Source organism: Oryzias latipes, chromosome 22 (assembly GCF_002234675.1).
Source record: "Oryzias latipes chromosome 22, ASM223467v1".
In the NCBI taxonomy this organism is placed as follows: domain Eukaryota; kingdom Metazoa; phylum Chordata; class Actinopteri; order Beloniformes; family Adrianichthyidae; genus Oryzias; species Oryzias latipes.
The window spans coordinates 23,392,598-23,410,749 of NC_019880.2; the positions used below are offsets into that span (position 1 = coordinate 23,392,598).

General features: G+C 45.3%; 1 protein-coding gene across 1 annotated transcript in view; it reads right to left on the reverse strand.

The window, feature by feature from the left end:
* Window positions 1-5,799: 5,799 nt before the first annotated feature.
* Window positions 5,800-18,152, reverse strand: part of LOC101172862 (potassium voltage-gated channel subfamily H member 5) — a 103,548-nt gene continuing 91,195 nt past the window's right edge. Inside the window, exon 13 of the mRNA XM_023951926.1 lies at window positions 5,800-7,684. Coding sequence (XP_023807694.1) covers window positions 6,611-7,684 — 1,074 coding nt within the window. The 3' untranslated portion in view covers window positions 5,800-6,610. The remainder of the gene's footprint in view (window positions 7,685-18,152) is intronic.

The window sequence follows — 18,152 nt, forward strand, 5'->3', positions numbered from 1 at the left end:
TCTTCACTTCCTTGTTCTTAATTCTGCTGATAAAGTCGCTCAGTTCTAACAAAAATACCAGCTAGAGCTCGTCTTTAGTGGTGGTTCATCTCTTAGAAAAAAACAGCCGCAACTTCCTGCTTTTTCTGCCACAATTATCACAAAAATCCACGTGAGATTGCACGGGGGGGGGGGGGGGGGGGGGGGCGATCAATACAGACCATGAATCTCTGTTTTTTTTTTTTTTTGGGATGCTGGTGTGCCGCGGGATTTTTGTCAGGGTGAAAGTGTGTCGCGGCTCAAAAAAGGTTGAAAAACACTGTGTTAGAGGACCACATCTCCAACACATGACCAAAGGACGATTTAGAGATACTGATCAATCCACAAAGCATGTTTCTGTACAAACCAGGGTGCTTGGGAGGAAACCCAAGCATAAACAAGCATAACATCCAAGAAAGGTCCTAGACAGGATTCAAACCGCAGGTCCTTTTCACTCAGAGGTGAGAGTGCTAACCACTACACCACCAAGGAGCCCTTATATCACAGTCCACAGATTTAATTTTACGTGCTAAAGCCTCAGATGATAAAAACTAACAGGGACATTTAGAGTATAATATTATAAAATATATGTTACAAAAAGTTATGGTTAATATCAAAACAGTTCTGTTTTGTACTACATTTGACTTCTTGTCAAATAAAGGACTAGATGGTGGCCGATGATTTGCTCTGGCAAACCCCCTTGCATGGTTGATTAAATTGCTTTTATTGTGACCGTCTGTTGTAATCACGAGATCTCAACGGAATGAATTCCAATGTGAAAGAGCAATGTGACCAGCAGCCATCAAACCATCTCAGCACGGTCTTTAGACCAACCTACACAAACTGGATAACAGCCTTTAACTGTATATGAGAACTGAGTGACCCCTTCCTCCCTGTCGTTCCAAACAGGAAGTACTCGCTAGCTCCAAGAAGCCAAAATTCCAAAGACTTCTATAGAGAAATAAACCGCTGTTACTCTGTCTTTCTAATTGTCTGCTGATAGTTGTCTGTTTGGCAGGAAACCAGGTTTCGCATCCCGCGGTGTGCAATGAATCCTAGAAAAATATAGTGTGAGTCCTTAGGCTGCCTATAACCCCCTAGAATAACCTGTCTTGCTCTGATGCTTTTCTTTTTAACATGTTCTTGATAATCCTCTTTTTTTTCATCTTTTTTTTCTGTAGTCCAAGTTATTGAAGTTATAAACTGACCAATCAGATGCCTCAACAAGAGTATGTGGTCTCCCCTCGAACACTTAAAACATTTGATAGACAGATTATCCCGAACTGGCTTTCTAAGTGGTAGGGGTTTGAACTTCCACCAAGCTCACTCCAGCGGCTCCGCGGCTCCGTCTCTATGACGGGAGGCGCAGCTGCGGCCCAGAGTTGATTGTTAGATCGAAAAAGACTCCTAATCACCTGTTGGTGTGATTCAGCCAGCCACCGGCGAGTTGCGCTCCCCTCTCGAGTTTTTTGACTTATGTTCCAAAGACTACCGCAAAGAGGTGTGGCCGCAAGCGTCTTGCAGCAGAGGGCGGTGGTCACGTGCGCGTCGGGTGTGCTGTGTTGGAGCAAGGAATTGTGGGAAATAATCCCCATTGCCTGCTTTTGTCGAAATTGGGTTGAGCACGAAATTGGGTTCTGCCTAATTCCTTTTCATGTGCCTGTTTTACGTTGTTTCACTCTGAGTTTTTTCATCTTTTTTTTTTTTTTTTGCACCACAAGTGTGAAGAGGAAATAGGAGGAAGACATTCTTAAGAGTCTGATATGTCAAAAATAAAAGCGCTAAGTGTCGGCTGCTGAAGCAATTTCAAATTAAAAGCTCCAAGCTTATCTTTGAATATAGTAAGTAGCACATTATGTGTAACGCATCAGGCTCGGCAAATGCCGCCCCCTATGAAGTGCCGCCCTGGGTGACCGCCCACTTCGCCCATATCAAAAATAGCTTTCAAGCTAAGTGGATAAGTGCTTATTCGCCCATATCAAAAATAGCTTTCAAGCTAAGTGGATAAGTGCTTACTTTGTCGCACCTCATGGGCTGGATAAAGTCATGTGCCTTATTTGCAAGCAGGTAAATGCAATGCTCAAAGTATTAATTATAAATCGTCACTATGTTACAAATCATAAAAACTATGAAAAATTTACTGTGCACAACAATAAGCTCCAAGGAGGCTAAGCTGCACACCAGATATTTACAAAAATGGCAAAGCTGTGACAGAAGCTAGCTACGTTGTGGCTTTGGAAATGCCCCTGCGTAGCAAGCCCGTAAGTGAGGGGGAGTTTGTAAAAAGAACGTATGCTGAAAGTAGCTGACATTGTTTGTCCAGAGCAAAAGAAAAAGTATAAAATAATAAGTCTGTTAAATGATAAAAATCCTAGAAGAGTAGAAGAGCTGGACAGCAACCTCTGGGAAAACATCTGGAGGGCCTGGTTAACTGTACAAATGACACTTGGTTATTCAAGTTTTTAAAAACAACTTTTTCTGTTTGTCCATTTTCTTTCACCAAAATTGGCGCCCAGTTTCATGTAAAGTTCTTAATTTTGCCTCTGCTACAAAAACTTTGAGAACCTCTAGATTAGGGCAAATCACTGCTTACTGGTGTTTTTTGGTTCCAAAATGGCGGCGTCCGTATTGTGACAAAATGTCGACTGAATTGACTTCATTTGGTTGAAGCTGGAAGTAAACCATTTTCTACAGGTGATGTCCCACTCACTAACTGAACTCATACTAATCCACACTAAGGGTTCTACATTCACATCTGCAGGCTCACAAAAACCAACATTGACTGCTGTGTTGTTGTACCTGATGCTGGAGGTGACAGTGATTCATTTACAACTCATACATAAATGGATCAAGGTCAGTAATGAATGTTTATTACGCTTCTTAACTACAGAAAAGAAAAAAATGAGATTAGAGCTTTTTTATAAAGCCAGTGTTCAGCACTCCGTTTTTCATTATTTTTTCATGCAAACATTTTAGCAATGACTAACCCTCATGCTTATTTTACATCACTTCATGTTCGTGAGAAGACAAGAACAGGACGTCATTGTTGAATTCTTGGTCACTTCCAAGCGCTTTCATTGGTTCAGCATGAAAAATAGATGTGGTATAGATCATGCTGTAGAAAAACTAAAACACTTTTCTATGTATGAGGACACATGGTCACAGGCAATTGTGAAGATGCTTGTCTGTGGTCCAAAGACATTTGGATCACCTGGGACATAAAATACATTTTCCAGGAGTCTACGGATATAAAGCTGCTGGAGAAATGATGCAGTTTGAGCTTTTAAAGCCCAGTCAATTTTGACATTATTTAAGATTTGTCTCATCTGCGGTAGCATAGACAGACATTAAATAACCTCAGCTGTCAGTTGAAGATGATGATTTTTGCTTATGTCACATATAATTCAGCCATGAATTTTCCATTGATATTTCTTCAAAAATTGCGTTTTTCACTGACCTCAGCCCCTTAGACCTCAGATATTCCAATAAATTCTAATAACAAATGCTATCAATTAAAAATAGATCGAAAAACAGTTCCCCATGCCGGTCCTTTAAATGAAACTTAAACGTCTTTGGAGTTTAACTGTAAGCTTTAGAGCTCTTTGTTTCTGACATAGTTAGGCCACAATCGGCAGAACAAGAGTGAGTGTCTGACTGGACAACAACAGCTCTTTATGACGCGAAATCAGCTTCAAAAGGTAGTTTACCATCTGTCTAAGGAATGCATATAAACATCTTCTTCTTCCTCTTTCGGCTTCTCCCATCAGGGGTCGCCACAGCGAACAAGTCGCATGGTAAATTTGGCAATGTTTTACGCCGGATGCCCTTCCTGACGCAACCTTCTCAAACCGGGCTTGGAACCGGCACAGGGGTAGAGAAGGGAACAGGGAGCAGCCCGGAGTCGAACCCTGGTTTCACGGACGGAAGGCGCCGCAAACCAGCACGAGCTAAACCGGCTCCCTAAGGAATGCATATAAACATAATTATCATAAATAAAGCTTAGCCTTAAATACAAAAGGGGTTTATACAAATATACTCTTCGTTTGTCTGAAGATCCATAAACCCCTATTGTAACAGTAAAATCTGTCCAATGCAAGAGGCTCTCAGCTCCTGTCTGCTTGCTCAGCTGTTGGAAAAATAAATTTAAAAAACTGTCTAAGAATGTTTAGAAGGTTCTAAAACTTCTGGCGTCAGTCACTGAGCTTAAATGACATGTCGACAGAAGTGTAACCCTTGTGCTATCCTAAGCACTTTAACATTGGGAGTTGGGTCATCTAGACCCACTAGACAGTGCGCTGAACCTTTTTTTTCTTCAATGATTTGTGATCCTCACTGGTGTCCATGGATTACAGGAAATATTTCCACCTTTATCCACCTTTGTCATGGTAGGGAGAACACGTCAATGGAAGGGTGGGGTCATCTAAGATAACACAAGGGTTAAGGATGTGGACCTCTGTATCTTTATACAGATAAGAAGTTCAGACAGGTGGTGGAGGATCTAAGAGCTTCTTAAATAAGAAGTAAGAGGTCTGTGAAAGACATCATTTTTTGTTCATAGGAACCAATTACTTATTTTCTGCACAATTATACCAATATTTTTTTTAAAAATCTAACAGTGGGATTTCCTAGATTCTTTTTTACATTTTGTTTCTGGCAGTTGAAGTTTAGCTATCATGAACATTATCAACCTTTCTATCTTTTTGAGAGGGACAACTTGTACTGTATATTCAGTGACTAACAAACACTCTTTTACCCCACCTATAAAAGTCATTTTCCACTTTTCGTGGAAAAGCCTGTGTCCTATTATTATTGTCTTGATAAAAATAAGAAAAATATCATAATATTTAGGATGCCCAAGCTTGCTGCTTCGCCATACCGCAGCAATTCTCCAGACATAGCTCGCTCGAGCTATAAGCTCTGTGCTACGAGCTCCGGCCCACCACTGAGCTCTTTTGCTCGTCATTCCGGCATTCGGACAGCCAGCTGCGGTATGGGATATTGTAGTTCAGGGTCGACTAGGAATAACAAAATTCAGGACTTGTCTTTAATAACATACTCGTTAGTAGTGACTTAATATCCGAAGGCTACATGCTACGTATGCCATCATGCGTCACACATATCCCATAATGCATCTCGACCAATCACCGTGGCCTTGTAACTGTGACTGTTGGATTCAAATACAACAGGACAAATGATAGGCTAGATTGCATGTAGCCCAATAGCCTTCGGATGTAAAGCGACTGCTAACGAGCATGGCATGACAAGCAAAAGAGCTCCGTGGCGGGCGGGAGCTCGTAGGAGGAGCTATGTGTCCGGTAGGCGAAGCATCAAGCTTGGGCATCCTAAATCTTATGATATTTTTCTTGTATTCAATGAGACAATAATAAATTGATCATTCTTGTTTTTATTTGCCCTTTCTTGAATGAATATCGGTCACAGAGACACAAAAGTTACCGCTGAAAGCGGCTTTTGCTGTAGTACTGAGAGCATATCCGTGTTTATGAATGACTTATGACATGAATAATTATTTCATTTGCACGAATTAATAATTGCGTCGGAACGAGATATTCATTTGTGGGAACAAGACATTATTTCGTTTGCACGAATTAATAATTTTGTGGGAACGAGATATTTTTTATTTTATCCATGTCAGGTCACGGGCTCCGTAGACAAAAGCTTTCAGGTTTGCCATGCATGCAAGTGTCTGAGTCAGTCAGCTCTCATACGTGGGGACTGAGACAAACAAAACATGCAGAAGAAGAAAACATGTCTAATCCAAAGTACAGAGTTTCAGTGTTTATTTCTGGAGCTTTTGTGCTGAATCTGCATTAGGATTTGGTTTCTTGTCCTGTAAATGTGTGGGGTTACATGTGTGTGCTGAGTTGCCTTTCCTGTCCAGCGATCATTCCAGCCTCTACATTCTGTCGTGCCTAAAACATGCAGAACGACGCACGAAACAACCACGTTCCAAGTGATGCATAGCAACAAGGAAGATTCTGACAAAACAGGATTCTCAGAAGTTTTTCTAGAAACGTCAAACCTGGAACTGTGATCAAAAATATAAATAATTACAAAAAATAGCTGATATTGTCAGAAGATGCAGATTGTTCACATAAGAGAACAGCACTGGAAAAGGTAAATTAAAAAAGTGAAACAAAACATCTGTCCTTTTGAGGCTCATAAATGAGTAATAATCCATGCACAATCGCTTTGCCAGCAAAACCTGTTTGTAAGTAAAGTCTGCAGTGCTAACCCTGATATTCCATCATTACAAAATATTTAAGTTTTGCATGCAGTACACTGCATAATATACAGGCAATAGGTATGCTCAGTAGTTTCTTTGGCAGACCAGAACCCAGCTGGACATGCATAGATATGTACAATCAAAACCCGGTCCAGGTCATTGGCGCTGAACCTTCAGGCGATCCGGATGTCAGATCTGTGTGCAAACGTCAGAGGTTCTGTAGGCAGTCTTTATTTGGTTTTGGAGGTCTGCGGTGGGTCCTCACTGGACGCCCCAGTGTGACAGAGAGCCTAAAGCTATAGTTCTGCAGCACTTGTGATGTTCTTCCAGAACATTCTGAGCGTTGTTTCAAAGCCCCTCGTCCCTCTCTGAGTCTGGGGAAACGGGTCTGGAAACGGTAAAAATGTCCTGACGCTGAATTTTTGTTTTGGGGGTGATGACGGCTGCTGGCGCCCCCCCAGACCCCCTCCTTTTATCGGACAGCAGTTTGATGATTTCAGCCACCTGACCCTCTAAGGTGCCCAGGCGGCCCCCTAGAGTCTGGATGTCCTCTCGCAGCTCCAATCTGGTCTCCTGCAGTGCAGCATGTATGCCCTGCTCTGGAATGGGGCAGAAAGGGTGAGGGGGGCCCGTTCCTCCAGCCACAGGGCTGTGTATGAGGGGGGTAACTGAAGCCGGGGTGCGTGCTTCCCCCACCCGGTCAATCCGCAGCTCGCTCTTAGTGATGCCGCTGTCGCAGGAGTCTGTCTTGCGCAAAGGGTTGCTAGACACCCCCCCCTGTCCCGTGTCCCTACGCCCCCCATCCTGAACTTTAGTGTCCTGAGAAAGCGTCTCCACGGAAACAGCCTTAAGATTGTTGTTCAGCCCCTCCCTGCCAGCCTCCACTGGAGCCATGTTGTTCTTTAAGCGCATCCATCCCGAGGCCTTCACAGGCGGCTTCCCCAGCGCGGGGCTGGTGTTGACCTTGAGTCTGACATGTGGCTCTCCCCCACCTGCCGCGGCGCTGGGCTGCAGCTCCATGATGTCACAGTTGTTCTGCTTGGCGGTAGGTTCGATGGGACGGCTGTAGGCCAGCGAGTTCTGCTGGGGCGTGACCTGAGACACCGTGAGCACCGTGCTGCTGCTGGGCGGGGCCCCGTTCTGCAGGGAGGCAGTCGGTCGCTGCAGGCCGGAGTTTCCCAGCTGCAGGGTTTGGGGGTGCAGGAGCTGGTGTTGGTGCTGCTCCACCTGCAGCTGGTTCTTTTCCAGGTCCAGCTGTGCAGCAGCGGCAGCTCCCTGGCTCCGCAGCTCCTTCTGCTGCTTGAACTTCTGGAAAAGCTTCCGAACTGGGTGGTCCTGGGGGATGGTGAGCTGCACTTCGTTCTTTGCTCGCTGCCTCTCTTCTTCCTCCTTCTTCACCTCAATGATCTTTCGAAAAATGATCTGAAAAGAAAAAAACAAAAGAAGAAATGAGATGGAAATAACTAGTGGGGTTTTCCCCACCTTAGTTTGCACATCAGGCATTTCCCTTAACACGAGACATTTCTCTTCATTACAAACCTAACCTTAAGTGTTATGAAACGTCTCACAACGTTTGCACATTTTCACATCACGTTCCTTCAGCAGCGCAGCCAGGAGCTGTAAAGTGTTGAATTATCCATTGAAGCTCAACTGTAATATTCAGCCTAATCTGGCAGCTGGATCTCCCTTGGCTCCTCTTACACTCTAATTACATTGAGAATAATAGAAATCCCTGCCAGGCAGAGATTTCTATTATTCGCTCACCAACATGCTTTTACAGTGTTTTTCTTGCTAAAACTAATAATGCTCCCAACGGAAGGAAGACATGTCCATCTTTCAGGTTAAAGTGGAAAATGTGACGGCGATAAGCGCATCTCTCAGCTCCCAACCTGCTGCAGTGATGAGTCAGCAAGCCCCTGCAGATCCAGCTCTTATTTTTGGGGAGAAACTACGAGGACAGACACGAGCCAACAGTTGTTTCAGCCTCTGCAGCTGCCTGGAGGCAAAAGCGGAAAGAGTCACACCTTTAATTAAACGCAATTTGACAAGTAGAGAACTCATCCATGGAAAGTACCCAGAAAGTTTAGGGATTTTGAAATTGAAATCTACTCAGTCACATCCTTTTAAAGGTCCTTCATGAAGGACGGCAGAAAAAGTCATCACATCTACATCATTTATGCTATAAAGGTCTACGAACAGGTACAGAGAGAGGAGCTGTGGTTCTGAATGAGGAAGTCTGAAGAGGCAGACAAGGATGTTGGAGATTTGCAGGACACCTTTGTGCTGCAGGTTATGCTAACAAGGATTAGATGAACGTTAAAGACTAATCATTTAAAAAGTTAGCTGCCTACCATCAGTTTGTAGTACTGTAATCAAACAAGGTAGAGATGATAAAGATTGAGCTAAGTATTCAGAGTCAGAAGTAGGAATTGAGGCATTAATAAAGAACCAGATGACGGTCAGAGGGAGGCGGCAGGTCCGGCTCAACCACATGTATGCATCCTGGTTTTTCATATAAATACTGATGCAGCCATTTACAATATTTATAATTAGACAACATGTTTATGCCTTTGTGAGTATTTAATTTGTCGATAGTAGACGATATTTATTTAATTATTTATGAGGGTCCTTCAGCGTCAGACTATGGTTTCCACTTAAATCCTCAACCGCTAGGTGACAGCACCGCCCACTAAGACCACCACGAGGTCTTGCGGTTTTCGGTGTTATGAGAGATGGACTACCTACAGAACCTTACTAGTTAAGGAACATTTATTCTGTGTTTTTTTTTCTTATACTGAAAAATATTTGGTTGTGTTTATCGGACAAAGTTGACTTTTTCCTTTGAGAACAAATGTATCTCAATCAGTGATGGCGGTAAGGGATTACAAAGTAACAAAATACTGTAATGTAATTACTTTTGTCAGTAATGGAGGAACATAATGAATTGCAATTAAAATTTCAAAAATTCATTAGAATTACTGGACTACAGAAACCCTCATTGCTTCATTACTAAGGTCTTGTAAGCTCAGACATTTTCTTTTGATTAAATTAAATGAAAGGGAGGTAATTTTTCTTTTTTTTTAAGGAGTAACTGGTGCATACGGACAGGCATGTGTGCACAGAATTAGGGATCGGTCAAAGCCCAGAGACGCCCTCATTGCTGCAGTCACTTTGCTTTTCAGACTGTCTCAAAGATGAGACGAAAAGAGATGCTCCTCGAGGAGCAGCAGGTGAGCAGCAGATCAGAGACCCGCCCCGAGTACTGATGAGTAGGTTGCGAATGAAACAACTCTAAAGTCGGCTCTTTGGTGTGAAAGACATGAGCTGCCTCCTTCATGGGAATAGTTTTTTTTCTATAATATTTTACCCTTTCTTACTTTAGTTTTCTCTCTAAGCAGTTGCTCGGTACGCGAGCAGCAGCGCAGAACTGTGCTCAAAAGGCAGACGTTGTGAGACAGACAGGTGCAACTCATTGTAATGGAGAACCCAAAGTCAGCGAAAATGAACATGGAGGCGTTAAATAGTTATTTGTGTTTTCAAAAGAGTGGTTTAATTTTAGATTTCAGAGATATGAATAAAGACGTAATCGTTTTTTTTCATGTCTCTGTTACGGCTCGAGACCGAGGAACCCAAATGCAGGAAAGACTCGAAAACCAAACGTTGAGTAGTCAAAGATTTACTCGAAAACTCGAGGAAACAAACATCAGTGACACTGAACAAACAGGACACTGCGACACAGAAACCACAGGGACAGGAACCTAAATACACAAACACAAATTACAAACAGACAACAGCTGAGATCCAGGTGATTGCACAGGAGGAGGAGGGAAGGGGGTGCAGCTGCCGGCTGTAATCATGACATAACCCCCCTCACAAAGTCCGGCTCCCAGACGGACCCCGACGAGGCTGATCAGGGTGGTCCCTGTGGAAACAGGCGATCAGATTCGGGTCGAGGACATGGCGCCCCGGCACCCACTGACGCTCAGCAGGACCGTAGCCCTCCCAGTCCACCAAATACTGGACACCCCGGCCAACCCTTCTTGAGGCGAGGAGTTTCCGAATAGTGTACACGGGCCCACCATCCACGATACGAGGTGCAGGAGGGGGTGCAGGAGGAGGCTGGAGAGGTGAGTCTTTTGCAGGCTTGAGTTTACTGACGTGGAACACCGGGTGAACTTTGAGAGTGCGAGGAAGTTCAAGCCTGACCGCCACAGGATTGATGATTCCCACAACAGGGTATGGACCAATGTAGCGGGGCATCAGCTTCCTAGCACCTCCTTTCAGAGGAATGTTTGTAGAAGAGAGCCAAACTCTGTCTCCCACCTTGTACTCCGGAACGGCCGTCCTCCGGCGGTTAGCAACTGCGGTGAACCTCTCCTGGTTCCTCAGCAACCGGTGTCGAAAGCCCTTCCAGAAACGACGGCAGCGCCTAACAAATGCTGCAGGACCTGAAACCGCGGCCGTCTGCTCTTGGTGAGGGAAGAGAGGCGGTTGGTAGCCATAAGCTGCTTGAAAGGGAGAAAAAACGGTGGAGCCAACGAGGGAGTTGTGAGAATACTCCGCCCAGGAGAGATGAGACGACCAGGTGTTGGGATTTTTTGAGCACAGCGCTCGCAGGGTGGTCTCCAGATCCTGGTTGAATCTCTCCACCTGGCCGTTGGTCTGGGGATGAAAACCAGAGCTTAAACTAACCTTAACTCCCAACAGCTTACAGAATTCCCTCCAGAACGAAGCTATGAACTGGGGTCCACGGTCAGAAACAATGTCCTGTGGGAGACCGTGCAGCCGAAACACATGTTTCGAAACCAAAACTGCCATCTCCTTGGCTGATGGTAACCCCTGCAGCGGGACTGCATGAGCCAGTTTGGAGAATCTGTCCACCACAGTCATTATGACCGTTTTCCCCTTGGAATTGGGCAAGCCAGTGATGAAGTCCATTGCAATATGGGACCATGGCCTGGAAGGTACAGGCAGAGGTTGAAGAAGCCCAGCAGGGGGAGACCTGGGAGTCTTTACACTGGCACATATGGGGCAAGAGGAAACAAACGCCCTTATGTCCGATGACATAGTGGGCCACCAAAATCTTTGGGCCACCAGGAAGGCAGTTCTCGTAACTCCTGGGTGGCAGGCTAGACGGGAAGAATGTCCCCACTTTAAAACGGACTGATGGAGACACGAGGGAACAAATAGACATTCCGCAGGACAGCCTGGAGGAATACTTGCAGGATCTGGAACAGAAGCCTTGACCCGGCGCTCGAGGGACCAGCGCGTCGCACCCAGAACTAGATGAGGTGGAACAATGGGGCTGGATGTAGTCGAGTCCCCACCCTCCTCTCTCTGATGTAGACGAGACAGAGCGTCCGGCTTTGTGTTCTTGCTGCCAGGGCGATAAGAGAGGGTGAAGGCGAAGCGGTCAAAAAACAGAGCCCACCGTGCCTGGCGAGGGCATAAGCGTTTGGCAGTCCTGATGTACTCCAAATTCTTGTGGTCCGTCTACACAAGAAATGGTCTTTCAGCCCCCTCCAGCCAGTGACGCCACTCCTCAAGGGCTAGTTTGACAGCAAGCAGGTCTCTGTTCCCAATGTCGTAATTTCTCTCTGCAGGAGTGAGCTTGCAGGAGAAATACGCCAGGGATGGACTTTGTTATCAGACGCTCTCTGAGACAAAACAGCCCCTACTCCCGTCTCAGACGCATCCACCTCCACAATAAATTGTTTGGAGGTGTCAGGCTGAGTAAGAACAGGAGCTGTAGAGAACCGTCTTTTTAGCTCGGTAAACGCTATATCTGCGCCCCCTTCCCAGATAAAAGGTACCTTAGCCAATGTTAGTCCATGCATGGGTGCAGCCACGTCACTAAAGCCTCTGATGAACCGCCTGTAAAAGTTGGCAAACCCTAGAAAACGCTGGACCTGTTTGCGCCCGGTAGGAACAGGCCACTCCAAAACAGCCTTCACCTTGTCGTCATCCATAAGCACCGATCCAGGTGAAACTACATGACCGAGGAACTTTGTGTGTGTGGTGTGGAATTCACACTTATCGGCCTTGCAGTATAGCTGGTTTTCAAGGAGGCGCTGGAGTACGGCTCTGACGTGCTGCACATGGGTCTCGAGATCTGGAGAAAAGATCAAAATGTCGTCCAAATAAACAAACACGACCTTGTTTAACATGTCCTTGAGCACGTCATTGATTAAACACTGAAATACGGCAGGTGCATTCGTAAGTCCAAAAGGCATGACCAAATACTCGAAGTGACCATTAGGAGTGTTAAAGACTGTCTTCCACACGTCCCCCTCTCGAACACGGACTAGATGGTACGCGCTTCGAAGGTCCAATTTAGTGAAGATCCGGGCTCCTCTTAACTGGTCAAAGGCAGTCTGTAAGAGAGGCAAGGGGTACGTGTTCCGAGCAGTGATGTTGTTTAACCCCCTGTAATCAATGCCGGGTCGTAAACCGCCATCTCGTTTGCCCACGAAGAAAAATCCTGCCCCTGCAGGAGAGGAAGAGGGGCGAATGATGCCGGCCTGAAGGCCCTCCTGGATGTACTCCTCCATAGCCTCCTGCTCAGGACGTGAGAGAGGATATATGTGTCCCTTAGGTGGTTGTGTCCCTGGAAGAAGATTAATGGCACAGTCATATGGACGATGTGGGGGAAGAGACTTAGCCCGAAGTTGCTGAAGACAGCACCTAGGTCATGATAAGCTGAAGGAACAGCTCTGAGATCCAGAGGTTCGGGAGGAGGACTTTTAACTGAGGAGCGAACAGCGGCAGCAGTTAAACAATTCAAGAGACAAAATGAACTCCAGGACAATACACGCCCAGAAGTCCAGTCAATATGTGGAGTGTGTCTGCACAACCAGGGGAAACCTAAGATCACCTGTGGTTTCAAAGAGTCAACAACATGGAAACGACGCAGTTCAGTGTGGTTACCGGACACAGTTACTTGAATATTAACTGTACGTGCAGACACATTATGGATGACAGACCCGATAATAGCACGAATAAGCAACGCAGGAGACAAATGTTCAACAGGAACCTTAAGTTCGGTTACCAACTCGTGAGATATAAAGTCCCCATCAGAACCAGAGTCGATAAGAGTCTCCAGCTCCTTCTGGGCTCCTGCATAGTTCATCAACACCTTGGTTGAGGGTCGTGAGGGTGAAGAAAAAGAGGAGGTACGGCTCACCAGTTCCCTCCGTGCTGGTGAACCCTGGCGTTTCCCGGGCAGTCGCGCACTAAGTGTCCAGACTGTCCACAGTACAAGCAAAGTCCAGCTCCCATACGGCGCCATCGCTCAGCGGGAGTCAGACGTCCTGTTCCCAGCTGCATGGGCACGGGGGGAGGAACGAAGTCCTGGCGCGGAGTGCTGGAACGGGACGGTGGATCACTCACAGGAAAGGACGGGCGGGGGCTAGTATTGCTGCGTCGCTCACGACCCCGTTCCCGCATCCTCCGATCGATACGCACAGCTAAATCAATCAACTCCTCCAGCTCCTCGGGGATCTCCCTCGCCGCCAGCTCATCCTTGAGGATGCCGGAGAGGCCCTGAAGAAACACGTCCACCAGCGCTTCGTCCGCCCAGCGGGTGGTGGCAGCCAGAGTCCGGAACTCCACGGCGTAGTCCGTGGCGCTGCGCGCCCCTTGCTGGAGACGAAGCAGTTCCGAAGCGGCAGCTCTGTGGGGTGTAGTAGGGTCGAACACTGTGAGGAGGTGGGTGGAAAACGCTCTGAAAGAGCGGCAAAGGTCAGCTCCGCGCTCCCACTCTGCCATTCCCCATCGTTTGGCCCGACCAGTCAAAAAGCTCAGGGCAAATGCCACCTTGCTCTGCTCGGAGGGAAACTCGTCAGGATTGAAGTCGAAGTGAAGGCGACAGGAGGTGATGAAGGCCCGGCAATCTTCAGCTGTTCCATCGAATGGCTCCGGACGGCCCAATCGGGTTTGACGAGACGGGGACGGAGACGAAGGAACATGTTCCAGCCTGGAGAGGCGATCATGGAGTTGTTCCAGACCGGACATGAAACCCCGCATCTCCCGTGCCAGGACAGACAGCTCTTCCCCGGCGGCAGAGCTTCCTTCAGCGGATGATCCAGGTAAGTCCCCAAGATGCGAACTTCCTGCTGGGTTGGTCATGGTCGCAGTGTAATGTTACGGCTCGAGACCGAGGAACCCAAATGCAGGAAAGACTCGAAAACCAAACGTTGAGTAGTCCAAGATTTACTCGAAAACTCGAGGAAACAAACATCAGTGACACTGAACAAACAGGACACTGCGACACAGAAACCACAGAGACAGGAACCTAAATACACAAACACAAATTACAAACAGACAACAGCTGAGATCCAGGTGATTGCACAGGAGGAGGAGGGAAGGGGGTGCAGCTGCCGGCTGTAATCATGACAGTCTCACTTTGAGCAGTGGCATAGACCACGTGTTGTAACTCATTTTTTTGTCATTTTTTATACTGTTGTCTGAATTCTAATAAAGCCAGTAATGTCTTCAACCAGGTTCATACTTTGAACGAGGTCATTGTGTTGTGATAATTAAAATAAAATGAGTTTTTACATTTAATTACAATGAAAGGCGTATTAATATTAAGGTTTTTTCTTAGACATACTCTTTAAAAAAATATTTAAAAATTGTTCAGGTACAGTCTTTGGATGTATTGCAATACTATAGTATGGTTAGACATGTATCGCGGTGTGTATCATATTGCTAGACTAATATTGAACATTTTAAGCCACACCCCTACACACCCCTAGGCACAACTGCCCTTATGCGTGGATACAGGCTGTTTCTGGGTGAAAAGGAGCAAATCTGTACGAGACACAGGAAATATTAAAATCATAGATCGCTCGCTGAACCTGCAGAGAGAAAAAGTCAACACACACTCTTTCTATGGACATGTTGCAGGCATCAGGTTGTTGCAAACACTTATGCAACACGTAAAGGTAAGTAAAGCTGCATTCAAACCAGCTGCATCGTCTTGCGTTCAAGTGGCCACTTTCATTAAAAATGTACAATTTTGGGCTTCCGCGTCCTGAACATGGGTGATCGTGCGTTGCTATGCAAGTCACAGGCTTTACATACAAATCAAGCGTTCATTGATCACGCATTGAAACTTCAATCAGTTGAACTTCTTCACGCTCATCCCTGCAATCTGGTACTGTGACCAATCGGGGACTCGGATTTGATAGTAACTTGTAGATCACGTCCTTTTGAAAACACGGAAGTACCAACCGAAGTGAAAATGATACAAGGGTCTAGTTACAAATTGTGTTTTGTGCCTGGCTAGATTCATATGAAACCAAGACAACATTTATGGGAACAGAGCGGTGAAAAACGAAGCTTGGAGCAAGATTTGTGGGATTTGCACCACTTTGACATTTCACATCAAGTTTCATCCCAGTGTAGGTGGTGGAAAAGGGCTAGTAAACAGTAAAAATACATAAGAAGAAGAATTCTCCTCTCTGCTGCTCCCTGGAAGTCTGGTGTCTGCAAGCCCCGTACAGAGCGTACTTGAACGTGCTACACACGGCCGGTGTGAATGCAGCATCAGGGTAAAGTAAGTGAAATGCATGTGTGTTTTATTGACATTTTCTTTTTTTCCATCCCCTCAAACCCTTTGCACTGAGCAAGGACCCATTGCTCTTCAAGTGAAAGGTACAGCCTGACTGCCAAAAATGAGGAGATTAGACAACCATTGTGTAGTTTGTGTGGGCATGTACAGTTATTATGTATTACCAGCACACTCCGTGTGTGTGGCATTTGCACACGGTCAATAAGAAGCCAGTACTGACACCTCACTAAAGACTGGCGTTAGGGCATCGTACGACAGCATCACTTGTACTTCAAAAGTGGGTGTAACTTACTCTATCCTTACAACTATTCATGATACACTTACCACACGCACTACACTGGCACGTTCCATTTTTTGGATGTCCCTTGAGGTGGGCCAAAGAGCCTCAAAGAAACTGCAAGACACACCTGTGCTCCTCTTGAGCCGCTCCTCTCTACAACCTCCTGCAAACACGAACGCCCAAAAACCCTCACTATATCTCCGTTTCCCCTTTTGCTAATTTTCTTTAGTGTAATTTTGCATGTTATTTTTACAGCACACCGTGTCCTACATCCTGATAGGTTGTAGACCTTGTCAATCAATCGTCTCTGTGCCTAATCTCCTGTAGTTCTTTGATCGTGATCAGATTTTTGTTTTCTTCTATAATCCTGGATCTATTTTCCTATGAAGGTTTGAACTTTGGGAGTTTAGGCGAGAGAGAAAAGTGTATCGTATCTGTAATCCTATTTATCGATTTCACCCATCACAGGTTATTTTTAGAATGCAAAGAGGTTTCATTGTATAAAATAAATAAATATAAGTTGTTGCTTTCTCCTTTTTTCCATGGATGCAGAGACAATGCACCACTGTAGCCCCATTTAAAAACTTTCCCGGAAACACCCATAGAGAAGCATTCACAGTCAGTGCGACTGTGGTCACTGGTGTACAGCTGCAGTGTGCTGCTCTGCATGCAAACATTTGGGCCACTTCCAGAAAAAAATGGTTTTAGTGTTTGACTTCCAACAGAAAGTGCTGAAAATACTTTGATACAATGAGCTAAGAAAAAGAAAATGCATCATTAACATCAAAGTTATTCAACCTTTTGCTGAAATGTTGCTTTTGACAACTGCTCAGAACAGTTTCCAGGGTTAACAGAAAAACTCTAAGCAAGGGAATAAGCATATTTTTTACAAGATTTAAATGTAGAGATTAAGAATGCATTGTTGAAAATCCCTATCACTGGGTAATTTGGATAGATTAAACAGAGTTGTAGCTTTAAGACCCACAAAAGTCCTTGTGAACAGAATTCTGACTCAGCAGTTTCTGCTTTTTGAGTCTAAGAAGTCTTTACACGATCAGAAGAATCTCTTTTGTTGTTTTAAATTTCATCACAATTTAAATTTATAGTAGATTTCAGCGCTAGAGAAGCTGTGACAGCAGCCTCGCAGCACATTCTGGGGCTGCCAGCATGTGCCTTTAAATATGCATGAGCCCTGCAGAGGGGCGGGGCGGGGTGGGGGCTTATCAGGACTTCTCAGAGATGCAGATCAGAACAAGAAATGTCTTCATGCCTGACTTAGTGACTGACTCCTTAGTAGTTTTGCTGGAGGACAGGCATGAAATGAAAAAGAAAAGAAATGATAGTATAGTATGGAAGGGAAAGCTTCATTGTTCTTTCAACGGCAAAAACATTAATGTTCAATTACAGGAGTTTGAAATGAAGGGAAATGAGCACTAAAAATGTTATTATTTGGGACCAACAAAGTAGTAGAATGAAAAAGAAGAAAAAATGAGGAGAAAGAAGCATTTAGAAAAGTGAAAAGCAGAAGACCTAAGGGGAACAAAGGGAGAAATGACAGGAGATGAATCACAGCACTCTGGCAATTTAGGGTGAAAAGGCAACAGCCTCAAGAAAAACAAAACAAGGATTCAGGAACACAGAAAGAATAGAAAAACTATAGTATAAAATAAACTCACAGCCCCTGTGAAATTTATAATTTACACCCGGTGGACTGTACATCGACCGAGTCAATTAATTAAACATGAAAACATACTGGAGTTTAGAGTGAGGCTGGCTGCCTATGGATTCAGTCCAGATGGATCCATACCTGTTATGGCATCAACACCTTCTCCTCCAGGAAACCCGCAGATGATGGTGCCAAGCCCAGGGGAGCCGCAGTTTCTAGGACATTAGGAGCCACTATTGTCCCTCAGCAGACCAAGTTACTGTTGTCTGCAGCCAACTTTAGCGACTTGTGCCTGCGTGTGCTAAGCTGCTTCCTGCCACAGTGACCCACAGGTGGATTTGTTTGCTGATTTAAGACAATGACGGAAAAA